Genomic DNA, 22,641 nt, shown 5'->3' with positions numbered 1-22,641 from the left:
CAACGCGGAGAGGGAGGACGGGGACGAGGACGAGGACGAGGACGAGGACGAGGACGAGGGCGGACACGGAGGCGGGGGGCCGGGACGAGGCGGAGGAGGGGGAGCCTAGCGACGCGCGTGGGTGTGGGCGGCGGGAGGCGGCGCGGACGCGGGCGACATGGAGGGGGGTGGTGACGCGAAGGTGGGCGACGCGCGTGGAGGAGGTGGGCCGCGTGGAGGTGGGCGAGACGCAGCAGGGCGACGAGGAGGAGGGCGAGGTGAGGGAGGCGCAGGCGGGCGGCGCGAAGGCGGGCAGAGAGCAGCGCGGGGGTGAGCAACGGGGAGGAAGGCAGTGGCGAGGTGGACGAGGTGGACGCGGAGGTCAAGGCCGGCGGCAGGCCGGATGGGCGAAGCTGGAGAGGAAAGGTGGGCATTGGGAGTGCAAGAGGGCGGAACGGGAGACTCACCAGAACAAGGGCCGCGGTACATCGCCGTGGCCCCCTAATTCTAATCCCCATGCTGAGGACGTCCGGATGGACGTCCTCGTACGGTGTGGATGTGGCGGGCAAGGTGGGCGAAGGACGGCATGGAGGTCGAGGTTGAGGTCGAGGGAGGAGGAGGAGGGGAGTTGAACGGTGTCACCAGGTGACACCGGAGTCCAATAGCAGACGAAGGACGACTGTATAGTCGCTATCGTCTGCCTGGACGGTGGTGGGGGCGGAGCAGGAGGAGGAAGAGGAGCCAGGGGAGGAAGTGGAGGAGGAGGACGGCGGGAGGGACGCGTGGCGTGCATCACAGCCACGCGTCGATGCACGCCCGCATTAGTTACATGGGGCTCGAAGGGGTGGTGTAACATATGTAACAAGTGGACAAGCGCCTGTCCTTGAAAGGGCTGTCGGGACGCGTCATGTGAGACTTCCGAGTCAACACGAGGCTTCCCATGGCCACTGCCCTGGGCTTCCGGTCACCAGAACATCATGTCGATGGCCCAGATTGACGCTCCGGTGGCGCGCCACCGGTAACATCCACCTCATCCTCTTGCAATCTCAATGATCTTCATATACACGGTTACTGGTGCCTCTCCCGGCATCGGCCTCAAATTTGTTGTGCAACTTGTACGTTGACCGTCCTATCGTATATTGCCTGGCATTAACATATCGTGTCTCCAGGCATCCATATGCATACCCGCAAACTCCGTGTTCGCCGTCCGCAACCTCGGTGCACCTCCAGGACACGATAAAGCAGCACGGCTTCAGTAACGTCCACATTTTTGAAGGCAATATCGGCGACTTCGCTGACACGTCCTTGTCCAGCGTACCAGGAAAGAAGTCGCCGAGAAGACCGGCGGAGGCCTTGACTGCCTCATCCACAACGCCATGCGCCGCTCTCCTCCTGTCATCTTCACCGACTTCCTCAACATCCCCGACATGGCCGAGTTCGATGCCAGCCTCGCCCACGCCGTACGCCTCCGTGCCCCTCCCCTCCAGTCTCGCACTGACCGTCCCCCACGGTTCCAAATCATGGCCTTGGCACGATCCACTCCATCCACGCCTTCCCCCCCTCCTACGCGCGTCCCCCACTGGCGCGAGGAAGATCATGGTGATCAACACCGAGGGTGGCAAGTACGACTCGATCCACGACATGCAGATCGCCGCCATGCCGTCCTACCACCTCTCCGAGTGCGTGCAGGCAGGAGGTCATTGCCGCCATCAAGTTCTCCGTCCTCCTCGCGCCCGAGGCCTTCACCGTCGCCGTGCTCACCCCGGGGCTCGTCGACACCCCCGGCACCAAAGGCGGGCTCGATGCGAAGGGCGCAGCGGTCGCGAGGGCTCGCCGCGCGCGCGTCGAGGCGGCTGTCGCGGGGTTCGAAGCCCAGGGGCTCACGATGACGCTGCGGACGCCGACGCGCACACGCTATCGCCGTACGGTGCAGACGTACGAGCACAACACCTTCGACCGCGCTCGGCCCTTGTCCTCGCGCACTTCGCCCATTCCGTCTCTCGAACCTCTCGCGGTCAGTCCGCAAGCACTCCAAGATCACGATTGCACCCTGGAGCCGTCCTCATACGCCGGTCAACTGAACAAGTTGGTTCACAGCCTGATTTGCATGGAAAACGAGGCGAAACTGGATCGGGTAGTTGTCCATAGCTGATGGATGCTCATACCCACTCGTTGGGAACCCGACTACCTTAATAATTTAGGGATCGACTACATACCCTGTTGTTACTTACAAAACTTATTATGTACGTTACTTACAGGGTAAGTAATATATAAGTAACATGGGCCTGCGAGGGGTGGTGCAACATATCATGTAACATGTATTTAAGCGCTCGTCATTGACCTGGGTTGTTGGAACACGTCATCTGAGACCTTCGAGTCACCACGACCCACGGGAACACGCATGCTGGCGGATACGTAACGCACTGGCTTCCCCCGCTCTCTGTCCCTCGGTTCGGGTCGCCAGAGCACCATGGCCCAGATTGACGCTCCGGGGGCCACGAAAATCCACATTGACACGCCAATTCTTACGGAGCTTGCCGCAGCTCTCCGCTCCCTTCCATCTACCCTTCCCCTTCGCACAGAAAACAACCCGGGCCACTATGCTGCATTCCTCAAGTTCACCCCGGACTCGGAGCGCGTCGCGGACCTGGGAGAAGTTGGCGCAGTGAATGAGGCCTTCAAGGCCTTATTTGGCTGGAACTCGCGCACCACCGGGGACGGTATCGTGCCGATTGTCGAGCGCGGTCCTCCGATTGAGGCCGTTGTTGGCGTCCTCCGGACCTATCTCCGCCTCCACCCGGGAGACGGGGTGCTAGTCAAGTGGGCTAATGACATCAAGGATGGGGCAGAGAAGGTCACTCGACAGGTACGACTCAAGGCTTCCATGCACATCTCATCTTTCTCACTGCAGTAACAGGCCGGCAGTGGCCCAGTTACCTCTGGCACGAAGAGCTCGACCGTGCGTAAGCGTAGCCATAGCGAGGCGGTCACGATCTCTTCGGCTTCAGATGCGGATGTGGAGAGTGGGGATGATGAGAGCGACAGTCCCTCATCGCAGGTGAGTTTAGGTCATTCTAGTCCCGCGCAGATCAGATCCCAACGCTCTGCTACCAGGCTGGGGCCAAAAAGTCGAAAGTCGGTCAGCCGAAGAACAAGTTGATGCACAGCCTGATCAAGCTCAACGGAAAACGAGGCGAGAAGGGTTTTGGGTGGTCGTGTATAGCTGATGGATGCTCATACACGCTTGTTGGGAACCCCGCTACGTCCCGCGTGTTTCCTCACTCGTCCACCTGTGACCACCTTGCCCGTTCACATCCCGAGTTGTACGCGAAGGCTGGTGGAGCGTCCGGGGCACGATCCTTGGCACGTCAACTGCAGGTAAGTTCTGTATGCCGCTCAGATATATATGCTTTCGCTGAAAATGCTTCTCCGAAGGATGCGGGACAGGCTCCCGCTATTTTGAAGAGTATCCCTCGCAAGCGGGCGAAGCATGGCGAGTCGACCGCCAAAGGGTCATCGACGTCTTCCAAGGCGGTCGCGAAGTCAGGAACGCTCGATGCATTTGTTACCGGGCCGCGCTCGGACATGCCGAAGCGCAAGGAGCTGCTCAACTTGCAGGGGAACCATCTCATCATGCGTCTCATCTGCTGCTGTGGACTAATTCCAAACATCGTTGATACGAAGGAGTGGATCAGTTTCGTGACACTCCTGAATCCTATGTTCACCCCAGCCTCGTCGAGCAAGTTCACGCGGGATATCATCCCGGCCGAGGCGGATTTCATTCGTGCCGAGAACATCAAGATGCTCCGTCAATGCCAGAATATAACAATCTCGTTTGACGGTGGTGACACTCGGCGCGACTCCATCTACCATGTTCACGCTACGACCCCAAACCGTGAGGTCGTCTATCTCACCGGCCACGTGGGCTCGGACGAGCATCACACCGCAGATTGGGTGTTGTCGAAGATCCTTGCAGTGAGTCGTTTATGCCGCCAGTTGATGCAGCTCGTTCTGACTGCGCATTTCAGTCTATTGACAGCATTGACCGGGGTCTAGTCGCTGCAGTTGTCTCAGACAGCACGGCCGTCACACTGAAAACCCGTGGTGACCTTGTAAAGCGTGTTCCAACCGTCTTCAACCTTTGTGATTGCATCCACCACACCCACAGCATCATCCGGGATATCACCAAGTTGGCCATTTTCGTGGAGGTGAGCTCGACCATGGTTGCACGGGAAATACTAGTCGTAATAATTGTTTGTATAGCCGATCCGCAAGCTCAAGAAGATCCTTGCTTACTTCTCTCGATCTCGTCTGGCGTCAGCTCTCTTGCGCAAGCATGTAGCAGATGAGCCCAAACTTCTCGGTCTGCAGCAGATTGGCAAGACTCGGTTTGGAGGTCACTACTCCGGTGCGACGTCGCTTCTACCTTGTCTCGACAAGATTCAGGCGCTTGTCAAGGCAAAGCATATCAAATTCAAGGTGCAGTGTCCTCACCTCTTTGCTCAGAACTGCGGCTCACTGACAGGGCTCGGGGTTGTTTCGTCAGCAACGCGATATTCAAGATATGTTTGCCACTGCCTACAGCGCTACCCTTCTGGATTTCCGTCGGATGCTCACTGTCTACACCACCATCATTCAACCCCTCATTCGATCGCTCTGGGCTCTCGAATCGGTTCACACCAATGTATCTGACGTCTGGGTCTTCTTCATGGCTTGCGCCGCCCAACTTCGGGACCTCTTCAGCAAGGGACACAATGAGACGGGAATCCCACGCGACCTCGCCAACCTTGTCATCACCGCATTCAACAACCGATACGATGACTTCTTTGTGAACCAGGATATCTACTTCGCCGGGTTCTGTCTCGATTCTCGTACGTATACTATTCCTCACACCTCAGTTGGATCGTTATGGGTCCGCGCTGCGGCGCGCTCGGTCGTGGATGAGAGTTATGCGGCCGCGGGCACATCCATTTCGCCACGTACACGTCGCCGCGCTGCATGCGCCAGGTGCGACATGTCCTGCTCATGTTGTGCTCGTCGCGCCCGACGCATGCAGCTCGCCGCGTTTGAAGTGCACGGCATGCCCACTTTACCGAGTCCGAGTCTACCCCTACGCAGGCACAACGTGTCCTGCGCACATCCTGCTCGCTACGCGTGCCGCGCTCCGTGTGCCGGGTTGCCGCGGTCGAAGCGCTGCATGGCATGCATAGCTGCTCATGTCCTGCTCGCCGCGCCCGAAGTTTCGGCTCGCGTCCTGCTCGACGCGCACCTGGCGCGTGCCACAACCCCGGCCGCGCTCGACGTGCCTGGCGCGTGCGGCTCATCTCGTTTAACACTTACGGCTCACTGCGAGGCTGCTTATCATCTCTAATCTGTCAACTACTCTACAGGTTACCCAGTACGGTCCGACGCCATCCTTATCAGCCCACTGGAGCCGACAAACATTGTGATACCGGCCTCCGACGCCGACCTCACAATTCCTCATCCGCGTGCGTATGCTCGCCTGAAAGCCTTCTGCAAGGACGCGTTCAGGCGGATCGTTGAACGCTCGAAAGAGCACCCTTCCGAGCCCGCTGCACTGCACATCAAGCATGCTGGAGGTCGAAAAGCTGCAACCAAAGCTTTGCGATCTCAACTCGAGTGCTATTGGCGCCAGCAATACCCCTTCAATACTCCGGCCTTTGACGTCGCCCCGCTTGATTATTGGCAACCTCTCATGAATCATCCGCATGCGAACGTGCTTGCAGTGAGCAAACCAATCTCAGCTTATATCAGGCTGCCGTTATCTGATGCAGAGATCGACAGCTTATTGTGGTGAAGCTGTTCTCAATCCTCGCCAACTCCATGCCGGACGAGCGCACAGGCTCCAACTTCACACGACTCAACACCCCGCTCCGAGGCAAACAAACGGCTCAAACTCTGATCAACATGGTGCAGGTTGGTCAGCACTGGACTGCAAAGGTGTGTCTCTCTGATGTGAACCCACGGGCCGCGAACGCAAATATCTCAACTGATGGTAACATCGGAACAGAGAAAGGCCGAGGAGTTGGCCCAGTCTGGGATCCCGAATCCTGCCCCACAGTCACGATCGCTTCGAGTCACATTCCGTGATGTCAAGAAGGACCTCGAGAAGATGGCCGGCACCCTGGATGAGGAGGGTGTGTCGGACGCGTCTGCTGAGAGCAGCTCAGACGATTCCGATACGGATGGGCCAGCTGGCGGCGGCGCGCACACGTCTGAGCCGCGCGCTGCGACGCAGTGCGAACCCATACCGTCGAGTACCGATGGCAACGCGGTCCCACTCGTTGAGTTGGTTCCACATGCCCTCGTGAACTTGTCATCTCCCCATATCCTTGGAATTCTCGCAGACGAGGAGCCTGAAGATGCCGACATGTCACACCACATCCCTACTGTCGGTGCTACATCAAGCTCACTGTCTACGGCCGATGGTAAAGATTCCGATGACGATTCGAGCGAGGATTGGGACTGGTAGCGCTACATTCCGCCACATTGGACCTCTATTGCATTTCGAATTAGTTACATGTTACTTACACGTGTTACAAATACCACCTGAGTGCCGGTTTGTTAGTAACATATGTTACAGACGGCCCGGAATATGTAGTCGATCCCTATGTAACCTTATGTTTCCGCGCTTGTCCACCTGTCGCCGCTTTGCCCTTTCACACCCCGAGTTGTACGTGAATGCTGGCGGACTCCGGAGCGTCTGGGGCACGATCCTTATCCTTGGCGAGTGAGCTGCAGGTAAGCTCTGTACGTGGTGATGCGCACGTGCCACCGCTGTACGGTGCACCGCGACTACACTAGCGCCTGCGCGCCGCCGCCCACCTTGTCCTCGCTCGTCCTCGCACATCTCGACCATTCCACTGCGCACACCCGTCGCGATCTGCCCGCGAGGACCCCAGGATTAACGCCCCAGCACCACAGTCCCGACGCGACACTCGCGGACGCACCGCGGCGTGGCCCACGCTCGCTCGTAGTCATCACCTGCCCGCACTCGATCCCCATCCTCCATAGCCTGACGACACGTTCTTGTCTCGTGATGGTACCCCACTCCTCATATCGTATGTTTCTTCTTCTCTCCTGCTTTATTTTTGCTCTATTTCGTATCCTCGTATCCACTTCGCGAGCCCCCCATTTCGGCTCATGCTGCCTCGGTCTATCTGCGCTCACATCCCCGCTCCATCTATGCGTGCAGTGTGCTCATCTAGTCTCGCCTTCGACTTCGACTTCGCGCACGCCCACGTTCACGTCCACGCTTTCGCCCACGCCCCCGTATTCGCCCTCGCCTTCGCCAGCGCCCGTGTGCGCGACCTCGTCCATCTCCCGCGTCTATCCCCGCGGTGTCCTCCTTGCGCTCGCGCGATCCTCCAATCCATCCTCCCTTCGCGCTCGCTCTCCCCGCGGCGCGTCGTATTTGCTTCTATACGACTTCCCGCGACTCACGCTTACGCTCGCTCGCTCACTCGCCCTCATCCTTGTTGATTCCTGAGCCCGGAGTTGACTGCACATCAGTGGCTCAGATATTTGTGCTTTCACTGAAAATCACACGTTTCTTTAAAGGGCCCTGTGCAAGCTCCCGCTATCCTGAAGAGTATTTGTCGCAATTGTGGTCTCCCCATCTCCTTGGAATACCCTCAGAGGGGTCGCCTGGTGTCGTCTGCGTGCCATGATGCGTCTCTACTGTGGGTGCTGCACGAATCTCGCTGTCTACGTCCGATGATGAGGATTCCGACAGCGATCTGACTAAGGATGGGGACTGGTAGGGCTATTCTCCGCAGCACTAGACCCTCATTACATTTCGAATTAGTTACATGTTACTTACACGTGCTACAAATGGCGTCTGAGGGTCGGTTTGTTAGTAACATATGTTACAGACGGCCTGGAATATGTAGTCGAACCCTAGGACTCCGCTTGGAGGACTGGCCGCTCTCACGACGCGCCAGCTTGCGGGGAGAGGCGCCAGCTCTTCGCGCTCGTCTGAACGGGCTCAGATTTGGTGCCGGGCCGCTGCGCGCGCGACTCAACTCGTGCAAACTGTGGTTAAACACTGATTTATGTGGCCGCTGGTCCGATATATGAGAACTATGCGTTCACCCGCTGGGCCCAGTGGCCCCAGCGGCCCCCTTCGCCACAGGTGGCGGCGGCCTGAGCTCCCAGTGGCCGCTGGTTGAGTCGCGCCAGCGGGGCGCCAGTCCGCCGCGCCTGCTTGCGGGTGCGGTCGTTTGCCTCTGGTCACCCCGTCCCCGAATATTGCGCACTGGTGGTGTTCCGCCCACCCGGGACGAAATTTGATCGGCGGTCGTGGCATGAACGCTGATCGCCGATCAATTTAGGGCGTCTAACCTTGCGCCGTTTTCCTGACCGGCTGGTTTGCGTCTGAAATGCCTGGATTTTCCAGGTGACCAGACGTTTACAGAATTGCTGATCTGCGGCTGCCGCCCGGCGTTCCACACTGCACCCAATGCCTCGACGCCCTAGGTCCATCACGCAAGTGCTTATGCGCACAGGGAGCGCCCCTGCACGTCGCCGGCGTCGGCCCATCTCAGGCTGTAGGTGCCCGCGCTGTCCACTGTGATGCAACAGCGGAATAAAGAGGAATTCACCGTTGGATATGCACATCAAAAACACTCATTATTGTTGCAAAGCACTGGCTACGCCACGGCGTCACGGTGGGATTGCCGCACACCTCTCAAAAGCCCAGCAGACCCACATGCCCAAAAAGACGGACCGCCTCGTCGGCCGCCAGCCACGGCGGCCCGCCAGGAATGTCGTGTCGCCCTCCGATTCCCAGACCCGGTATACGTGCAGTTGCCGTTCCTCTGGCGCCACCAGATGCTCATCCCGGGCCTCGGAGATGTCCAGCCCGTCGCAGCCGAGGGGCACATGGAGCTCCGTCTCCACGGCGTCGTGAGCGCAGAAGCGGAAGAGGCGGTCCTCCGAGCTGCCCGTGTAGGGCACGGTGTGGCGTCCTGTTTCGATATGGTTGGGATGGCAGCCTGGGAGGAGGCGGACGACTGCGGAGCGGTCTTCCCGTGGGAGGGGCGTGAGGTAGGATTGGTGTGCGCAAATCCTCGCCAGCATGGGCTGAGGGCGAAGCGAGGGGAAAATGCATTCGTGCCAGACTTTGAGTTGGACGTTCTGGGAGACTCCACGCACGGGGGCATCCTTGAGGGACGCCTTTAGCGCCGCCTGTAGGTCCGCACAGACCTCAGGGGACGACTCGACGTCTAGGGCAAGGAAGATCGGTGGGCCAAGGCCACTGGCAGTAACCGCTCCCAGAAGGTCGGGGTATCACGTGGCGTGTCCTGCGCGTGCTACCACAACTGCCATAGCGAGCGCAGCGCGCGGTAGAACAGCCATTGTTATGCAGGGGTGCTCTGGGTCATTGGCGGATGGCCAGCATTAGGCAGCGATGTCGGATCGGCCAGAGGCCCAGGTAGGTGTGAGCAATGGAGACAGCGGAGTTGCTCGGGAGGTTGAGTGCCCATTGTGCAAATTGTTGCTGGACCCACACCAGGCCGTCCAGGTCATCTGTCGGGGGGACCACGTCGACTACGGCGCCTTTCACGAGATGTGGATCCACATGCGCGCTGCATAGGAGGCGAGCGGCCTGTGGGGACGCGCGATATATGCCCCCATGAGACCGCAGAGCCAGGCAGGTACCACTATGTGCGACTTCTTCCGATGTTGTCCGTCCGTGATGCTCGACCCTGGTGTCGACGATCGACGATCGTGCCTTGCTCCCCGCAGCAGCCTCGTGCGTGCTGGGCGGCGGGGCTGAGGGTGGTCGCCCTACATCAGTAACTTCCAAAATCCCTGAATCCCTGGGTCCCTGGATTTCAGGGATTTCAGGAATCCAGGGGAATCGGGACCATACAGGACGCACAGGGCGGCGCAGGGATCCAGGACGCCCGGCACGCACAGGGATTCAGGCGGCGGCGGCGGCGGCCTAGGGGTGGGAACACAGATAAGAATAGGTATACAAAGTGTTCTAATGTACACGTCAAGCGCAGAAGGTAGTGTTCGCCGTCACGTTCCCGGCGCGGCCACTCACGACGCTCAACCAGCGCGACAGCTCCTCTCTCGAGGGTGTGGACTGCCCGAAGGAACGTGAGTCGAGCGAGCGAGATCGCAGAGACGGGCGAGTCGGGAGCGTACGCATCCTCCAGGCGAGCGACTGACCGGCATCATACTGCTTCGTGCGTAGGAACGCGGGGGTGACGTCGAGCGCGTCGATCAGGTCGTGGCGCTGGCAGACCCAGAGTGCGGTCGCGTCGAAGTTGACGAGGCCCTACTGCGCGCACTGTCAGCAGGGGCGGGCAGGCGGGACGGGCGCACGGCAGACCTTGTGGAAATTGGTGCAGAACGACTTTGCGTGCTCGTTGATGGCAGCGAGCTGGCTCTGCTCGCAGTACTCGGGGCAAGCAAAGGATATGCCGGCCCACGCGGCGTCGACGTGCAACCAGATGAAGGGGTAGTCTTTCACTGGACGCGGTCGGCATGATCAGCAACCACGGCGCTCAGATAACCGTAGGCGCACTCACGGATTTGCCCGATCTCGTCGACGCGGTCCATCGCGCCCGTGTTCGTGGTCCCGATGGTCGCGACTGCCATGCGATTCAGCAGGATCAATAAGAGGTTATGGGAAAGTGCTCACCGACCAGGAACGGACACTTTCACCAGGCGATGTCCTCCTCCACCGCCTCGCGCACCATCGCACCCCCGGGCAGCGCGAACCCGTCCTCCACGCGTACCTACAGGTCGCGCACCTTGAGGCCGAGGACGAGCACCGCCTTCACGCCGAGCCATGCCGGTCGCCTCGTGGTGCAGCCAGAAGCAGGCAAGGTCGGCGAGCGGGATGAGCACGGGACGGCCGTGGATCATGAGCACATTAGGGGAGCGGGCGAGGCGCTCGATGGTCGCGCGGAAGAGAAGTTTGCGTTGAAGGGCGAAGATTGTAGGAAGGCGGAGACGTGCGCGCACGCCCAAATCGGGCGTGCGGTGGTGAACTCCCAGTCGATGATGCACGTCTTCAGGGCGGCCAGTGAGTATGACAAGATTGAAGAGAACGGGAGCGACAACACGTACGATCTTCGAGTTGTCATTCTTGAGGTTCAGATCATGATAGTCGATACCTGCGCGACCCTCACCGGCACCCGTGACCTGCGCGGGTTGGGTATACCTGTGACGATCCCTAAAGGAGGGCTACATCTGCGTGGCTCAAATGGACAACTACAGCGATGACTTACCTGGCCATGCGGAGAGCGTAACCTTCGCTTGAGGGATGTCGCCTGCAGCAGCCTGCGTGGTGAGCTCGCGGAACAGAGCGTCTTCCAAGTTCCACCTGCTCAGGGTCGAGGACATCTTCGACCTCGCTGTTATCGGAGGCAGCATCTTCTAGGGCGGTGTTGCGCGGAGCTGATACTGGAGAAGAGAAGCCTGGCCCCAGGGCGCGTAACGGGGAAAAACGCGGGAGTGGAGGAAAGCAGAGTGAGATTGGGTCAAGAAGCAAGATGAGAAAGCCGCGTGCGGTGGGCACCGAAGACGCGCAGGACTCGGGCGCCTAACATGAGTCGCCTCTCACCCTCCTCCCATCTCCACCACTTGACACACCGCCTGAGGACAAGTCATAGCGGTATCAGCGTGCTCACAAACGCGAAAAAAGCCACACCAAGCCCATATGAAGGCTTCATGCTATGGATAAGGTGGGTACTATGGATAAGGTGGGTACTATGGATGCCCATAGTATCCAACATATCTCTGATCATATTTCGACGCTTCGACAGGCCTATTACACCCTTCTTTCGGCTGTGTGGGACAGAAAGTGTCAGGTGGATGGGCGTACGATCAATACCGGGTGAGTTGTTTATCTGAAGCGTCCAATATCCCGCTGTACGTCAGGCTCGAGCATCTCCGCCAGCACTTGTACGCCAAGACCGGACTTCTGTGCAACACCAGGTACGACACTAACCTCCTCGATGAGCTCGCGCTCACCTCCCTCCGCAACCATATAATCATATCCCGCTGCGGAGATGCACAGCGGCGGGGGCCGGCGAAGAAGAGCAAGAGGCACCCACGGTGTGCTTTAAGATGTTCCCCCGGCTGAGTGGGCTCGCAACGCACACGAACTCGCACTCGGGCGCGAAATGTTTGTGGTCGTGTGTCGTGTGTGGACTTGCGTCAGTTTCCATGCTGACTCAACTTCAACTCTGTTTGCTGCAGCGTTCAAGTGCCCGATCCCGACGTGCACAAACTCGTTCGCAGTCCGGTCGAACACGAAGCGGCGCCTACGCACGCACGAGACTTTTCCCTCGGCGGGGCGTGGCTCGAGCTCCCCCTCACAGCTCACCATCAGGTTCGAGACCTGCTCGTGTCCGAGGTGCACGAGGTGAGGAGGCTCCCACCAAATCCGCGCTTTCGACCCGGACGAACGCCGGGGTGCTCCCGCGCACGGCCTTCCCCGCATCGCTCCCCATGTACGTCGCCCTCGCCGTCCTCCGCACACTCGCACTAGCGCGTAGCCACTGGGGGAGCGGGTTCAGGTCTGGCAGCGCGGGCGACGGCTCGGACTTGGAGAGCGAGTGCTACTTCGCGGTGTGATGCCCTCTGATGCCCGTGCCACTGCCCGCAGTTGCGCCGACGAAGTGGGGCTCGGACCCGGACACGTACGAGGAGCGTTGTGAAGAGTCGCACCCGTCTGTATGCCTACATGTACGATAGTATGTCCGTGATAATAAATGTTATATGCCCCCCACCTGCCGGATTCCTGAAATCCCTGACTGAACTGGCCGGCCTGGGGCCCTAAACGCCCCGAAACGGCCTGAACGCCCGGACGCCTGGAGCAAAATCCCTGGGTTCCTGGAAACCCTGGTCAGGCCCGCCAGGACCCCACAGGACTTTGGGAAATTACTGATGACTAGGGGTAGCGAGGATCGCCAAGTGGGCGGGTGGAGCAGGAGCAGCGGGAGAGGAGGACTGGCGGAGGGGGCGCGAGCGTGGCAGACGGAGAGCTGAAACGAGTGATTGGCCAGGTGGCGCGGTGGAGGCGCGGACAGTAGGCAGGTGGTAATTCTTCAAGGCGTAGGGGTGCTAACAAAGAAAATTAAACGAAACACATGTTGTCAGTGGTGGTTCTCGAGCGAGTGGTGGGGGTGTTCACAGGACGAAAGTAGTAGCGGGTGTGGCCTCGGCAGTTATCCTCACGTTTGCTGTGGCAGGGAAGTCGACGCGCGCCCATCAGCCTTGCATCCTGAGAACCCAACGCACAATAAGCACTCCTGCTTGCCTCAGAGCAGCTAATCGTCTTGGCTTCGAACCCGTGGAATTTGAGCTCAACTGCCGCCACGTCCGTGTCCACGGTCGGGTGAGCCACGGGCGGACCACAGTGTCCACATCCGACAGCGCGTCCCTCTTGGAGCAGGGCACGCTCCTCTCCGCGTCCGACGTCCGTATCACATCATATCCTCCATCAAAATAGCAACTTAGTCGCAATACGTTATCCCAGGATGCATCATCGGCGCGCCGTGTCCACCGCTCCCCCCGCTCCGCCACAGCGAAACTTCAAGCGTGCGAGAAGGAAGTCGAGAAGCTGGTGGAGTAGCATTAGCACTTTTAATGAGCAGATCACAAGCTGAACTCCCCTCCTGTGGAGCCTCCTCTCTAAACCTATGCAGAGCCTTGACCCCTGCTTCCTCCGATGTGCAATTTTGGAATTGTGTGCTTGCTAGAATGAAGTCGAGAAGCTAGTGGATGCTAAAGTTGTGGTAGCTCAAACAATGAGCAGGTTAGAGCCTGGACTTGCCTTCTGTGGCGCCTTCTCTCTGCACTTCTGCTGGGGTATTAGAAGCGCAGGGTAGATCCTGACGTAATTGTTGAAATTAGCGGATGGTGTTCCTATTGCGCCGAGTAGGGCACACCTACAGGCCGTGGTCGCCCAAGATGTCCTCCTTGCTAAACAAATGCCTTGTCAGTTTCACAAATTGCAGATCGTAGACTAAAATGCTTACATAACAACCACCGTTCCGCCTTCTGGGCTGATCGCCACAACTCGGTCCACAAGATGCTCCCAGCTGTCTTCATCGCGGAGAAGATCCTCTAAGCGACGCTGAATGTTGGCTTGGAAAGCATCAGCGTTCCGGGAATGAGCCCGAGTTTGAGGTGCTGCATTGCTGTAGCCGCCGCCATCTTTATCAGATGTGGGAGCGGAGTCTGCAGGAGGGTCATGCTGAAGTTCTTCCGTGTGTTCTTCATCACCCTCGGCAGCAGCGTCTGGACTAGCAGGTCGACTGGCAGCTTCATATCTGAATATGGGTAGTTCGGAAGGAATTAGACTTATTCAGTGCGACACTGGTGAGCTGGCAGCAACAAGTCACCGCCGAAATAGAATAAATGCTTACATTGGGTCCTGCAGTGCCGAAGACATGCAAGTGAGCAGGTGGCCGCCATCTCAAGCATCGGACTCAACAATGAAGGGCTCACAATATCCATGGGCTTCAAAGCTTCTCCAAGCGAAGCTGAGCCTTGAAGAGGCACCAGCACGATCTGGGACTCATCTAGTTGCTGCTTCGTTTGCCACAATGACGGAAGTAAGCAAGCAGGTGGGTGGGTTTGTGGATTCTCTGCTTACTTGCCATCCTGTGCATCCTTTCAGGTGAGCTGTGAGGGCGTGTTTGGTTGTTATTTTCGCAGTGCAACTTGAGATGGTTTCGTTACTGCGAAGGCACCGACAACTTATTGTGCCGTTTTCTCGCCTTGTAATGAGTTCGCCATGGATTTCGAAGATGTACTTTTTGCACTCCCTCAAATGGCGGGCCAGCCCCATATGGAATACCTTGTTGCACAGATCGCACCTAGGCATTTTAAATGGCGCCTTTGGGCTTGACTAGTAGCAGTGGCGCAAGTTCGCGTTGCCGCGGCAGTGGCAGTAGGGTGGCGTTGAAGGTGGCGGGCTGTCGCAGGATGGGCTTCAGCGCTCTGGGACCCAGCTGCAACTAACGAGTCACGACGCCACCGTGCGGCTCCAACTGCTGCGCGCAGGGTAAGCGCCCATGGAGAAAATTTTGTAAACATTCCTAGTGCTTGCGGATAATGCACCGGGATCAAACTCGTGCTTGTTCGCAAATACGGTCGCTGCTGCCCTACAGCTACGGCCACTTATTTTGCACTGAGCGCTGAATGCGCGACGCACGTCGCGAAAAGGGGAAATTAAATAAGGGGGACGAACCGGATCGACCCATTGCCCCCCTCCAAGTCCTACTACTTCAGCCCCATTGCACCGCCCTCCCGCCGACAGGCGTGCCTACCCATCCAGCTCCGCACGGGCCACATCCCCCCCCCCCCCCCCCCATGCCTATCTCTACCACATACGCCGCACGGACACCGACATATGCCTGACATGCGGGGCGGAGGCCAAAACGGTGGTGCGCTTCCTGCTCCGATGCTCCGCGTACTCACGTGAGTGCATGGCGCACATTCGTGTGAGGCTCAGACGGAAGGGCGGAAAGCTCGAGTACTTACTCAACAACGCAGACACTCTCCCACAGCTCTTCACTTACATTGACACAACAGAACGCCTCTGGGAGACATTCGGGGCAAGTCTTGCTAACCCTGAAAACGATACCACCGCCCCACACCAGCCCCCGACACGCGCAAACCGCCATAAATGCCAACGCAAACACCGTCCAGACAACCCCCGCGCCGACCACATACCGTGCGATTTCAAATTGATTGAACCGCCATTTGGAGCGTGACGGAAAATTTGGTCAGGTGGATTCGAACTTTGACCAGGCTGTCCGTGGCGGCCCGGAAAGTTCGAACCCGTCGTCGACTTTTGGGCACTGGGGTGGATGTCTCGCGCTGGTCAAATGCCCTCCCTCGAAGAGGTTGTGTTGCGGTCGCGCGCGCGAGATCGCGGGAGCGCGGGCGAGGTCGAGCGGGCGCGGACAAGGGTAGGCGCACGTGCGCGGGAGAGGGTGTCGATTAGGCGGGTACGGGTGGCGTAAGCGTGTAAGGACGGTAGTGTAGAAGCGCGAGTGTCCTCGTTGGCTCGCAGAGCGGGAGGGAAGGAAAGGCGGGGGATGACGAGGGAGCCTGAGGCAATCGCGTGCCGAGGCAGGGATGCGGAGGCGGGCATATAAACCATGTACACTAATTAGTGGCTGCGGTGATCGTATGCTAAGACGTCCGTTGCGGGTGCGCGCCGATGCTCGTAAACGGATAGGCGGAGCAGGCCATAACAGGTTGACTCGGATTGATGGGTGGACGGGTTATGGGAAATAATCGCACATCGTCAGTGGGCTCATATATGCTCTAGCGTGGATGTCCTACGCGCAGTGGCCCAAGGGCCCTGCGAGGACTACTAGTGTGCCCCCGGGGTGGGGCTACGATGCTACAAATGCTCTATGCTCCATGGAGCGTAAGGTAGGGGCCATGGTAGCGAGACGTAGGGAGGGTGGTTGGTGGCGTGTATAAGGTACAGACGGACTCAAGCTGGGATATCGCAATGTGGGACCGAAGGAAGTGGGAATGTGGCGGAGCGTCGAGGAATACAGAACATTCGAAAGGGAATCACGGGACATGGAGAAGTGCAAAAGAAGGATTCGGGTGTGCGCAAGGTATGTGGGGCAATATGGGATGTCCGAGGACGTGGTGAGCTTTGACTGTCAGGGAGGCTATCGGTCGGTGGGCTTCGTGTGTGCGAGCCACGGTGTGGTGGTGGCAATGTCGGCCAGTGCGCGCGTTGATGCGCGTTGCGCGAGGTCTTGTCGGCAGCGGCGTGCGGGTGTCGGTAACGGGGCGGTCGGTGCATCGCGTGGACGGTTGGGGGTGCAGTTTGGCTCGGTTTGCGTCGGTGGTGGTTTGGTACCTTGGCCGTGCGGCGTGCGCATCAGTGGGGGCACGGACGTGCTCCAATCGGGCCTGGAAAAGCGGCACGAGCGGCGGCCGGCATGGCTGTGCGAGTTTGTGAGGGGCGTGTAGTGCACAGAGAGAGAGAGAGAGAGAGAGCGGTTCGGCGTCTCCCCTAGAGGGAGATACCCCGGAAACAGAGGGGGTGGATGACGCAGGTTGACGGGAAGGCGGCTTTGGCGATGGGAGCAGCAGTTGGTTTTTTCGTGGTCATGGACGCCAATGGGGAGACAAAAGTAGTCGCAGAGGCGGTGATGTGCAGTCAACTCCGGGAGGAGTCGACAATGGTGAGGGCGAGTGAGTGAGCTCGAGTAAGCGTGAGACGCGGGAAGTCGAAGAGGGAATGAAGAGAACAGCTACGACGCGCCGCAGGAGGAGCGAGCGCGAAGAGAGGATGGATCGGGGGATCGCGCGAGCGCGAGGAGGACGATGAGGGAATAGACGCGGATGGAATAGACGAGATCGCGCGCACGCGCGGCGCTAGCGAAGGGAAGGTCGAGGTCGTGGGCGAAAGCGTGGGCGTGGGCGAAGTCAAAGTCGAAGGCGAAGGCGAAGGTGAAGGCGAAGACGAGGTGAGCACACAGCACGCGCAGACGGAGCGGGAAAGTGAACTGTCCATCAACAAGAAAAGCGTGAGCCTAAGTACATGCGACGCACAGGGCGAGTGTGTAGACAGATCAATGTACAGTCCAAGACACGGAAATGTACGAAATCGAGACCGAGAATGAAGGGCTGAGCCGAAAACGCGGGGGACAGGAACGAAGATCGAGGTACAGGTGAGCAGGGATAGGTTAAGGCAGAGGATCGAAATGGGGGACGTGCGAAGTGGATACGAGAATACGAAATGTACGAAATGTAGACAAGGAGAGCATACTAAACATGCAAGGAGAGGAGAGGAATGAAAATAAGAAGATGGACGAGGTCAGCGTGCTGTAGAGGAGGTGGATCGGGTCCGTGCCGTGCCGGCCTCGGTCGTGCGTGGACTGTGCCGCGGTGTGTCCGTGGGCGTCGCGTCTGGCCTGGAATGCTGGAGCGTCGATACGGGGTGCTCGCGGACTGATCGCGATGGGTGCGCGCGGCGGAGAGGTCGAGGTGCGTGAGGACGAGCGAGGTCGAGGTGGACGGCGGCGCGCGCTAGTGTAGTCGCGGTGCACCATACAGCGGTGGCACGTGCGTATCAGCGGGTGTCATTGTGGAAAGGGGGATGTTGAGCGAATAATGGAGTGGCCGCTTGCACTCGTGCCCTGGTTGACTGTGGAAGGCGGAAGGCGGAGCGGACACGGGTCGGCAGTTGTAGAGTGGACAGAAGCAGAAACAGAGCTGCGAGGACGTTACTGGCTGGGGAGTAGGGCTGGATGGACGAACTAGACGCGGACGTGTACAACTACGTGCTGGAGAGGGATGGGGCGTGGTCGGTAGAGCTCTCTGTCTCGACTATGCTCAGACGCGAGAAGAAAGTCCGCCTGGTGGGAGAGGTTGGCCTCATCTCGTTGTATGAGGGAGTGGAAGAAGGGGGCGGGGAATCGATTCCGGGCGGCCAAAGCCCTGTGGGTGTGAGGGGAGAGGCTTACATAAGCCAACATGGCATTCAGGGAAGAAGAGATAAGGGACGCACAGGTCAACCGTCAAAGGCACGCTGAGGATGCCGTTTGCACACACATCCCCGTATGACAGGCCACTCGTCGTGGCCGAGGCGCATCTACAGTGTTGCCAAATCGGGCGGACGGGAGGCGGTGGTGAGAAGCGCCCGTTCGGACGGCTTTTGAGCCGTCTGTTCTGGAAATGGGCAGTGACGAGGGTGGCTGAGAAAGGCAGGCGGCGGAAGAGGATGAGGGTGAGCCGCCCCGGTGCACCCTGCATGCGGTCGGGTGGGCGGGGTGGTGGTAGAAGGGAGAGAGAGGGCTGCCAGGCGTCGGCCACTGGGCGTCGTCGAAATGACACCCAGAGCACGTCCTTCTGGACGTACTCAGGTGGGTAAGACTACCAGCGAGGCCAAAAAGGCTACCTGACAGGTTGGGGGTGGGTGAAGGCACAAAAAGAGAGAGCGGTGACCCACCAGGGGAGGGCGAGGGCTGAGTGCCGAGTGGCGCCGCTGGCGTAGGCCGTCACAGCAAAAGCGCCCATGCCGACGGCTAACGAGCTGCCCGGTCTTGATGGAGGAGGCGGCCACCTAGGGGGTAGGGCGTTGAGCAGAGTCTGGAGAGAGTGTGCGCGCGATGCTGTGTGAGGGAATGTGGGGTCTGCAGGTCTCGAGGCTGCATATGCTTCTTAAGCCTGGAGTTGGGTGGGGAGCCATGGCACAGGCTGGAAGATGATTGGTGAGGCGCATGGGCTAGTGGAGGGAGCGGAACGTACACCGTCAAGATGTTGGGGAAGTGCAGGCGGTGGTGGGGTGCGGTGCAGAGCGACTGGGGACGAGACCAGATGTACCGTGAAAAGACGCAGACATGGGTAATCAAAGCTGATGCATAAGAAGACATAGGAGAGCTGGCTGCGATACAACGTAGATGTGTAGCAAGCGATGAGCAAGACCAAAGGGTTGTGACAATTGTCACAGCACTACGCTCTCCTCCATGAGGTCACGCATGGACCCCTCGTCCATCGGGATCGGCCCATCGGTATCATCGTACACGATCACATATTCGACACCACGACGGGTGTGCGCAATCGACTCCACCGACCACTGGCCAGCTTCGTATTCGTCCTCGCTCAAGCACAAAAACCTCTGCCTGACGAGCTCGGCGGGATCCTCCAGCAGCGCAGTGATCGCCTCAGTGGAGAGCTTGGTCAGGGAACGTTCCATGGGAACGTCCTCCTCCCAGGTAGGGCTTGGGGGCATAGGAGGAGACGTGCGAGGAGGGGAAGGCAACATGTCAGGGGAGCCGCGGGTGGAAAAATGGGTGGCAGGCGATGAAGAATTTCCTGGAGAATACTCCTTGAACATCTCTTGGCTCCTGAAAATAACAAGACGGTGTTAAAAGCAATACTCGAAACGTCTAGATCGAGAGCTCACAAGCGGAGGGCGCGGATGCTGACATCCCCCAAGCCACTGGCATCAAAGCCAGGTTGGGCGAGGGTGCATTCGTACTGGCTACAGATCAGGGTCGCAGAGAAGAAGCAGTGCCAACGCAGCACACGGCTCCACGATGCAGTGTGAGGACAGTGGGGGGTTGAGGGGCTGAAAACGACGTACTCGGCAACCGTGAAAGCATCCTGGTGCTGCTTCTCCTTATCGTCAAGCTCGCCGATCGCCTTGTCCACCTTCCTGAGGTACTGGTCAACGTTTCCACCCTCCGCGTCGATGGAGGCCTGCGGGTTGAGCGTGGTAGTACGCTGATTCATGCTGAGCTCTGCTATGGCTCTGTCGCGTTCGAGGGGGCTGTCTTGCAAGAGAAAACCGTCAACTCTGCAGCGGTACATGTAGTTGGCAAGACGGCGCGAGAGTCTGTCCCAGTCTCCCGACGAAGAAGCAGTGGCCATGGTGGTTGGAAGTGTGGGGGGTGAAGGGGAATAAGCGCTTATTGCCTTGGCGCCGACTTATGCCGACTTATGACCCTGAGCTCAACGAGCGCTTGAACGTCGAGCGCTGAGACACCTTGAGGCACCTGTGGTCATCAACTTTTGGCCCACCCACGCCAAGAACAAAAAGCGCTGCTTTTCGCACACACGCCAGTATGTGCCGTCCATTGTCCTCTGTCGGCTGACAGGTGAGTGTTCAGACACGACGGGCAACGGCCTAGCTTCGGAGCCCGAAAATGCGTAGAAAAAGCCTGTCAAAGGTGTCTTTTCTGCCGCCTTTTGTGCACGTGTGAAAAAAGGGACTAAAATGGGCAATTTCTACGAGATTTTTGGAGGGCCGAAAAAACGGAGCAAATGTCACATCGGCTGGAAAGAATGTTGGCGAGAGAAATGGGTGGAAAAGAGAAATCAAAGATTGTGCTACGGTGTGCGAAAAAGCGTCGATAAAGAGGCCTTTAGTACCCATTTCCATAGCACGCAAAGGTCGTTTGTTGACCGTGCATTTTTCGGAGCGCTGAAAAGGCGCTGAAAATGGGCCTTTGCGGTGCTTTTACGTCGGGCCGAACAATGCGGAGAAAAGGTCACCTGAGGCCCCCGTTTTTTTCCCCTGGAAACTCACACGAACAAGTCTCCTTTTCTTTGTCCGAAAATCCGCCCAAACCGTCACCTTTCAGGATACTTTACCACACACGGAAACTTGACATAAAACTTCGCCTTTCCCACCCTTTTTCTCCACCAGACAAACGCCCGCCGAAAATGACACCTTTGACAGGCATTTTCTACGCATTTTCGGGCTCCGAAGCTAGGCCGTTGCCCGTCGTGAGAGGAACAAGCGTCGAAATTCTCTCACGCGCTGCAAGCCCTTATTGTCCTCGGGTTTCAGTGCTCTCATACACGCCAGTATGTGCCGTCCATTGTCCTCTGTCGGCTGACAGGTGAGTGTTCAGAGGAACAAGCGTCGAAATTCTCTCACGCGCTGCAAGCCCTTATTGTCCTCGGGTTTCAGTGCTCTCATCAGTGGTGGATGCGTGTATTGTTCCCAACAGCTTATCTAGTCGGAAAGGCGCTTGGAAACTTGAGTGTATCACCCTCTCATAACTCTTGACCTAGGAACGGCAGCCTGCCCAGCTCTTCTTCCATGGCTGCATTCGCCCCTCAGCTCAATTTTGTGTTGCAACAGTTTCCAGGATTGGCGGCCATGCCGTTCAATGCTGTTTATGGCATCTCATATGACATCTTCACTCGTGCTACGGAGGACGAACTGCCGGATGGCTGGAATTCGCCGCGAGGTGCGTTGCGTTGGCCATCATTAACCAGACCAGCACGGCTAACTTGCGGCTACGATAGCACACACGTACAGAAGGCTCATCAAGTATCTCCTAGAGTCGGGTTACACACGCCACCAGTATTCAGACTACCGAAACGAGAACACAGACGCGACTGAAACATTCCTTGTGATGTTCAATATGCGAAACGCGTTAGCTCGCAACAAGCTGGCCACCACTGTGAAAGGCACGTGCATGCTTCCTCTCTGATACCAGCTAGATGTATTCAATATTTGTATTTCCCCCAGGCATCAAGATGCACCATATTGACGAACGCGCTGACTGGGACCTGACCCCACATATCCGTCTGGGCGGAGTAATCTCCAACCGACTCCACCCACAAAGCATAGCGCCGAGGACCCTCGTTCAGCGGGCAACTGGTCCCCTCATACCGGCCACCGTCCACCTTCCCGTCGGACAGCCCGTCAGCCTGCCCTCTGGCACTCGGTCGACAGTGCCGTCCCATTGGCGGCTTAACTGGCGCCAAGGTCAGTAGATGCCATGTGGCCTGAGAGGCGTTCGGTTGTCGCCGTCAACCTGTACGTACAATTGTGTATTGAAATCGGACATTTTGAAGGAAGACAATGGAGATGAGGCTATATTTCGGAATTGCCGCACGTGGGTCTGGGAGAGAGAACGCTCTGGTCAGAAGCGATCATCAGCCGGCCATGGTGATTGCGCCCTTAGCAAACGCAACATACCGGCGGACTTGCGCCTATTTCGTCGGGCAGGCGATGGCGGCGCGGCGCATCAATAACTGCGAAGATACCCGAATCTCTGAATCCCTAGATCGAGGGGATCGAGGGGAATTGGGACCGTTGATGAGATGTGAACTCCGGTAGGAGTCGACAGGGGGTGAGGGCTGAGGTCGAGTCCGCGTAGGCGTGAAGCG

The 22,641-nt window shown here is 58.4% G+C and overlaps 5 protein-coding genes across 5 annotated transcripts; 3 read left to right on the top strand and 2 right to left on the bottom strand.

The window, feature by feature from the left end:
- Nucleotides 1-3,138: 3,138 nt before the first annotated feature.
- BXZ73DRAFT_47779 (ribonuclease H-like domain-containing protein) lies at nt 3,139-6,090 on the top strand (the record flags this gene model as incomplete). Its single annotated transcript, XM_048019936.1, has 7 exons — nt 3,139-3,357; nt 3,445-3,954; nt 4,008-4,202; nt 4,255-4,458; nt 4,526-4,850; nt 5,370-5,725; nt 5,785-6,090. 7 exons carry the CDS (start codon nt 3,139-3,141, stop codon nt 6,088-6,090), a joined length of 2,115 nt encoding a protein of 704 aa, XP_047877318.1.
- Nucleotides 6,091-8,664: 2,574 nt separating this feature from the next.
- BXZ73DRAFT_101970 (pyridoxal-dependent decarboxylase conserved domain-containing protein) lies at nt 8,665-11,364 on the bottom strand (the record flags this gene model as incomplete). The annotated part of the gene is made up of 8 exons (XM_048015075.1): nt 8,665-9,227; nt 10,055-10,096; nt 10,159-10,291; nt 10,346-10,485; nt 10,545-10,607; nt 10,770-11,135; nt 11,183-11,194; nt 11,250-11,364. The coding sequence occupies 8 exons, from the start codon at nt 11,362-11,364 to the stop codon at nt 8,665-8,667; spliced, it is 1,434 nt and encodes a 477-aa protein (XP_047877317.1).
- A 714-nt stretch (nt 11,365-12,078) lies between these two features.
- On the top strand, nt 12,079-12,392 carry BXZ73DRAFT_47778 (uncharacterized protein; the record flags this gene model as incomplete). Its single annotated transcript, XM_048019935.1, has 2 exons — nt 12,079-12,148; nt 12,223-12,392. Coding segments are annotated over 2 exons (240 nt in total), but the record flags the coding sequence as incomplete, so codon positions are not given.
- A 4,869-nt stretch (nt 12,393-17,261) lies between these two features.
- On the bottom strand, nt 17,262-20,385 carry BXZ73DRAFT_101968 (uncharacterized protein; the record flags this gene model as incomplete). Its single annotated transcript, XM_048015074.1, has 4 exons — nt 17,262-17,516; nt 19,466-19,859; nt 19,919-20,044; nt 20,099-20,385. The coding sequence occupies 4 exons, from the start codon at nt 20,383-20,385 to the stop codon at nt 17,262-17,264; spliced, it is 1,062 nt and encodes a 353-aa protein (XP_047877315.1).
- A 1,228-nt stretch (nt 20,386-21,613) lies between these two features.
- BXZ73DRAFT_20704 (uncharacterized protein) lies at nt 21,614-21,938 on the top strand (the record flags this gene model as incomplete). Its single annotated transcript, XM_048017607.1, has 2 exons — nt 21,614-21,713; nt 21,772-21,938. Coding segments are annotated over 2 exons (267 nt in total), but the record flags the coding sequence as incomplete, so codon positions are not given.
- Nucleotides 21,939-22,641: the final 703 nt, after the last annotated feature.

Source organism: Epithele typhae, assembly GCF_022376455.1.
Source record: "Epithele typhae strain CBS 203.58 chromosome Unknown BXZ73scaffold_28, whole genome shotgun sequence".
NCBI lineage: Eukaryota > Fungi > Basidiomycota > Agaricomycetes > Polyporales > Epitheliaceae > Epithele > Epithele typhae.
Note: the sequence above shows the minus strand (reverse complement) of the source record. Positions and strands in the feature narration are given on the sequence as shown.